We start from the raw sequence: 6,000 nt of genomic DNA, 5'->3' as shown, positions 1-6,000 counted from the left end.
ATGATTCATCAGGAAATGTTAATGTAGGGTCACAGGTAGAAAAGTAATATTCAGGCCAGAAGCACAAATAAGTTGAATTTGCTTGTCTTAAACCTAGCTTCCAGTATTTGGTTTTGGTAGGATTGTTTGTTTGTTTGTTTGCTTGCTTTGCTTTAGTTCTCTACGGTGATTTTAACTTTTGGTTAAGATTGTTTGGAATTGATCATTAAAGCAAACTAGTGAAAGAGATGTAGCACTAGGTTTGTACATCCCAGTCAATTAAAGACAAACATGACCGCTGAGTAGTTTCAGCCAAAGACAGAGCAGTGGGTTCATGTGACTCAAGAAATAATTATTCTTCCATTGTCTTGTGGAACCCTATTACCCTACCCTAAAACTTCTTGAATACCAATTCTGGGCAAGCAGGAAAAGTGCATTGTTGATATGGGCAGATATGGTGTGGTTTCAGTACACTGAGGAAGGAGAAAGAACTGTGCTTCAGTTAGGAAGGAGACAGGTCTTCTAGGATTGTGCTGCTTCAGCTTTCCTGCTTGTGCTCTGTGCTACATGCTATTAGCACTTGATAGATTCACTCATGGTGCCAGCAAAGCATCTTGAACCAAATGGTGGTGTCATGACCAAGGGATTAATGCTAGAGTATCCAGGTCTGGATGGATTGGCTAAATTGACTCAGAATGGCTGCATACTTCACGTTATTTCACCTGGCTATACAGGGGGGATTTTCTATGCCAAAAAATGACCAGTCTCCTTGGCATAAAAGTGAAATGAAATGAAATGAAATAAAATCAAATCAAAGGTGGAGAGAGGACTTGTTCTGTGCAAACCATTGCCAAAGAGAAGATGGGTGCATCTCTCCCCGTAGCATTAAACCTCTCAGCCCTCACGCTGTCCTACCTCATCCACAAGAAGAAAAATCTTCAGTCTTTTTACTTCAAAATTTTTGTAAGACCTTCAACGTGGAACGCAACCTGAACGCAGCAAGGGTGACGACGGGAAATTAAATACAGCCTGTAAATCAGAAGCCACGTATTATTCAAGCCATGCTCCCTTCCCTTCCCGCCCGCGCGCCCCCTGGCGGCGGGAGCGCTCCCGCCCCCCTCTGCGGCGGCAGCGCCCCCTGGCGGCGCCGGCGTGAAGAACGGGGTCGGCCGCCCGGGCGCGTGCGCGGTACCGCCCCTGGGCGCGTGCGCGGCGGGAGCATCCCGTGGCGGCGCGCGGAGGCACGTTCCAGACATGGTGCTGGAGACCCTGGCCCGCATCGTCAAGGTCCAGCTGCCCGCCTACCTCAAGCGCCTGCCGCTGCCCGAGAGCGTCGGCGGCTTCATCCGCCTCACAGGTGAACGGGGGGAGCGGGACCCCCTTCCCGCCCCGGCGGCGCCGTCGGTCCTGCCCGGGCTCCGGCTCCCGCCCCTCGCGCCTGGCATCGCGCGCTGTCTCCGTCACGGAACGGGGAACCCCAAACCTTAAACTGTCTCAGCAGCGGAACGACCCGACAGACAGGAGGTTTGGGTGCCCTGGGAGGGAGGTGGGAGCTGTCAGGAAAAAGGGCAGCGATGGAGTGAAATGTTGGCGCTGTGCTTAAAAATTCCTCTCGGTGCCGGCACCGGCGAGCCAGAGGCCGTGCGGCTACAGGGAATGGGATTTTAGCCGGAGGCCTGAAACGTGGCCTCGTCCTCTGCTTCGCAGGTTGAAGGCGGCCTTTGTACCCCGTTCAAACAACAACAACAAAAATCTCATTCTGGGAGCCTGCTACATACACAAAGTTAGTGGGTTTGGGTTTTTTTCTTTCGATTTAATATTTTTCGTCAGTATTTTCTGGGTAAGGGAGTGAAAATACCAGTTCGTTGATCGTAGCCCTGCTACAGCGAACAAGAAAGAAAACTGAATACTGGCGAGTGTTCTGGGTGTTCAGTGCTCGCCAGTGCTCTGCAAACTGTGGCTCCCAGAGCCCAGGCTCGGCTGCAGTAATACAGGCAGGACCTCAGGCAGTGTCAAGTGACAAGATTAGTTCGGTGGTAATAAATAAGAGGAATGCTCTCAACAAAAACTCACTGGAAGTAGAAGAAGTTTTCAAAGGGCAGGGTCAATCTTGTATCTTGTATCTGTGACTATAATAGTAATGGAAAATTGTTAAATTTAGAACGGGCACAATTTATTTAAAGCCAGGTTTGAGTACTTTTTTTTCCCCAGCATGTTTATGCTGCTTGTAAACTGTAAATCCCATTATCTTTCTCAGGACAAGCAAACCTCTTTTGAATGAACAGTTCTTCTTTTTCAACCACTACTCTTATATTTGAAAAACTGTTAATTATATTTACCAAATAGAGAAATTCAGCTCCTACAAAGATGGGAGGAAGGGGATAAAATAAGCTACAGAACAATGCAGGTTCACCAATTCCTAGCATTTGTCAGTTTTCTACTTAAGTCATTGCCCTTTTAACGGCAGGTTGTTAAGCTTGGTAATACTTTTGTTTCTTATTGCTTCACTTTTCCAGACATGTATTTCTGTAACAGCATTATTTGTGCAGTCTGTATTTATTCACAATACATAGTAGTAGTACAATTTATTCTGAAAACCTCTGAGAAAACATTCTGAAAAACCGTCAGGACTTGTTTGTTTGTTTGTTTTTCATAGAGTGATCAGTGGGGGAGAACTGTTCTGCTGTCATATTATTTACCCCACTGACAGGTACTTTCTTGAATTTGGAGGGAGGACAAGAAGCAAACAACTGATACCTTAAGTGGAGATGAAACATGGGAAATGTCAGTCCCAAAAATACTAAACAAGGGTAAAAGAAGGACCAAGTCAGAAATTGCTTTGAGAACTGGTAGTATTTAATGAGCATACCTGAAAAAATTCCTTGCCTCAGTGATTTTTTTTTGACTGGACTCTAAAAATGGGAAATGAAGGTATAATTAAAACTACATAGCTATAGAAATAACATTTTTACAATTTTTCTTTTTTTTTTAACAGTGAACTAGAATAGTATCTGCTGTCATGCTTATACATCTTATACATGCTTATACATCTCTTAGGGTGGATGTGAATGAAAGTGGAAGAAAAAAAAGCAAAACTGTACAAGGCACTTAAAGTAATGACTTAGGGTAAACACAACGTGGTGAGGCTTTCGAAAAGGAAATCGTAGGACACCTCATCCTAGGCACCTAAATTAAAAAAATATCATCTCTTAGTGCTTAAAGGTTATTGAAAGTCATTCAGACGTCATTGCTCATTGAAGAGTCTTGTGCTTACATGCACTCAGAGCTGCTGTCAGTCTTAAGTTTCACGTGAGACAATGATTGCTTCAGCAGATGCTGCCTCTTCTCTTTGCTGCTGTGGTCATAGTCTGTCCTGTCCTAAAGTCATAAGTATCTAAGAGCAGGGGATTCCCAATCCCGGGGTTATCTTGCAGTGAATTACCAATAGTGAAAGATTGTTAGACAATAGAGAAGATTAGATTAATGTTCTCTTTTGTGTTTACTACTACTACAAATTACAGAGTTTATTCTTTGGCAAATGGCATATCAAACATTTCAAGCATTTTTCTTTGCTTCTTTTTGGAAAGTGAGAAATAATATAGATGTAAAAACATTTAAAGTGCAGTAGTATTTGTCCTTTCGTGGCATCTCTAGGGACCAGCAGTATAAAACACTTGCTAGCATAGACCTTGTTTGCAAAGGCAAGTCAGATCCTAGATTTGGAACAGTGCAGTCCTTTGCTTGTTAGCTCTTTTATTACTTCTATAAACTTTCATTATCTTCCAGGCAGATGCAACCTCAGTTCCTGTAGCACATCAGTTGTAGAAACAACAAACCAAAACTATAAGGAGCACCTTTTTTTATATAGGTGTGTGTTATAGTGTGCCAATTAAAAATCTTGTCACTTATTGTTTATCGTGACCTTACCAAAACAGAATGAAAAACTGCTTGCTTGAAGAGAGGACTGTTAACATCTAATGCATAACTCCTGAAGGTAAATGCAGTCAGGGAGGAAGGAAAGAATGTTTGACCTTGGGTTTGAAAGCGGATATCTAAGTTATCATGCTGCTGCTGTTCAGAGGCCTCTTTCAGTGTTCTGTCATAGCTGCTTTAGCCTTCCCAAGTTCAGTGAAATGAACAGTGTTGTCTCATGCTAGCATTGCTTTTCATCTTTGAAGATGTCATTAAAATGGTACAAACATTCACCTCAGAAGAGCAAACAACTGAACAGAGTTAGCATACATCTGCTTATTAGTTCTGAGGAAAATGTAATTAATAAGTAATTTTAATTTGCCTGAAGAATTTAATCACTTTAGAGAATATACAATAACAGTTCAAATCTTCATTTTGTCTAGTAGCTGATACTTGTTAAGATTTTGGTTTGCAGTTGAGCTGTTACTGTAAGAGGCTGGTTTTGGGTCTGCATAGGATCATTTCCACCGAAATCAGCTGAAACATAAATCAGAGTGAAAATATCAAAGGAGTAGTTGATGGAAGACAAGCAGGGAACACCTGCTTTGATTTGACTCTTAGTGTCTGGCCTGTCCCTTTCAGTTCACAATGTGTTTCTTATGTTGCTAGACTTGTTACTGTTGGACTAAAAATTACAACAACCTCTCCTTGAAAATGTAACTGTGGCCTATGGTCCGTGGCCTCAGCTTCTTGGAATTCTCTGGTCTCTGATACTTTCCAGAACTTTTCTTTGGGATCAGTCTCTGTCTAACACAAGTTAGAAGACTAACCTCTTCAATATACTACTCTTCATTTCTGTCTCCAAAGGCTGTCTCTTCCCATGCAGCAGAACTGATAAAGGATCTCCAGAATCAATGTAATTGCTGAATTTTGAGTTGTCAGCTGTGAAAATAAACAGTCTTGTGAATTGCCTTACATCTGCTTCAGAAAGGTATGAATGGCTTTAAAAACACAGAGCAGCTTACAGTTGTAGGAAGGCATAATTGCATTAGTTTGGGTGAAGCTTTTTTCTCACTGCTGCCCACCCAGCCCAAAGGTCTCTTACTTTTTTTACTTTGTCACAGTGTCTTGTATCTCTTGCCCTAGAAGCATGATGATGTTGATTTTTCAGTTTAAACACATGAACTTCTAGCAGTCTTTTAGCAATAACAAGTCTCTTTATGATTAGTGTACACATTGGTGTAATTGGGGGCTTTCCAGAGACTCCCAGATTAGAAATAAGCAAAGAAATCATTGGCTAGTGGGGACAACTATTTATCAGTAGTTAGCATGGTAAAAATGTTAAATAATAACTATTATAAATAATATCCTTGTACTTCCTATCCATGTTTGTTTCTAATTTCCCTTCTCAGAGGTTACAGCTATCATGTTCCTGTTTCATTTGGATGAACCCATCTGGTTATGAGTCTCCCACGATTCCTGATTTTGATGTTGTATCAGGGAGTTTTGAGCTATATTGAGATCATAGAACCATTAAAACTGGAAAAGACCTCTAAGATCATTGAGTCTGAGATCACTGAGTCCAACCTTTAACTCAGCACTTCCATATTCACTGCTAAACCATACCCCTAAACCAAAGTGCTTTGAGAACATTTCTAGGGATGAGGAGTCCACCACTTCCCTCAGCAGCCTCTTTCAATGTCTGACCACACTTTCAGTGAAGAAATTTTTCCTAATATTCCATCTAAACCTCCCCCAGCACAACATGAGGCCATTTCCACCCGTCCTGTCACTTGTTACCTGGGAGAAGAGGCCCATCTCCACATGGGTACAACCTCCTTTCAGGCAGCTGTAGAGAGCGATAAGGTCACCCCTGAGCCTCATCTTCCCCAGGCTGCAGACCCCTGACTCCCTCAGATACTCCTCATCACACTTGTGCTCCATTGCCCTTCTCTGGACTCACTCCAGCACCTCAATGTCTTTGTTGTAGTGAGGGACCCAAAACTTCGGTGAAGTGATTACTGAAAGTTCTTGCAGTGCCTTTAGGATTTTTGCAGCTATAATGCATTTCTAGATAAATGCACTAAGTGTGGCTGTAATGTCAAAGGC

At 42.5% G+C, this 6,000-nt stretch overlaps 1 protein-coding gene across 1 annotated transcript in view; it reads left to right on the top strand.

Annotated features, from left to right (window-relative positions):
- Positions 1-1,160: 1,160 nt before the first annotated feature.
- Positions 1,161-6,000, top strand: part of CISD2 (CDGSH iron sulfur domain 2) — a 7,634-nt gene continuing 2,794 nt past the window's right edge. The window contains exon 1 of the mRNA XM_032686915.1: positions 1,161-1,336. Within this exon, the coding sequence (XP_032542806.1) occupies positions 1,234-1,336 (103 nt within the window). The 5' untranslated portion in view covers positions 1,161-1,233. The remainder of the gene's footprint in view (positions 1,337-6,000) is intronic.

The sequence above is a fragment of the Chiroxiphia lanceolata genome, chromosome 4, assembly GCF_009829145.1.
Source record: "Chiroxiphia lanceolata isolate bChiLan1 chromosome 4, bChiLan1.pri, whole genome shotgun sequence".
Taxonomy (NCBI): Eukaryota; Metazoa; Chordata; class Aves; order Passeriformes; family Pipridae; genus Chiroxiphia; species Chiroxiphia lanceolata.
Note: the sequence above shows the minus strand (reverse complement) of the source record. Positions and strands in the feature narration are given on the sequence as shown.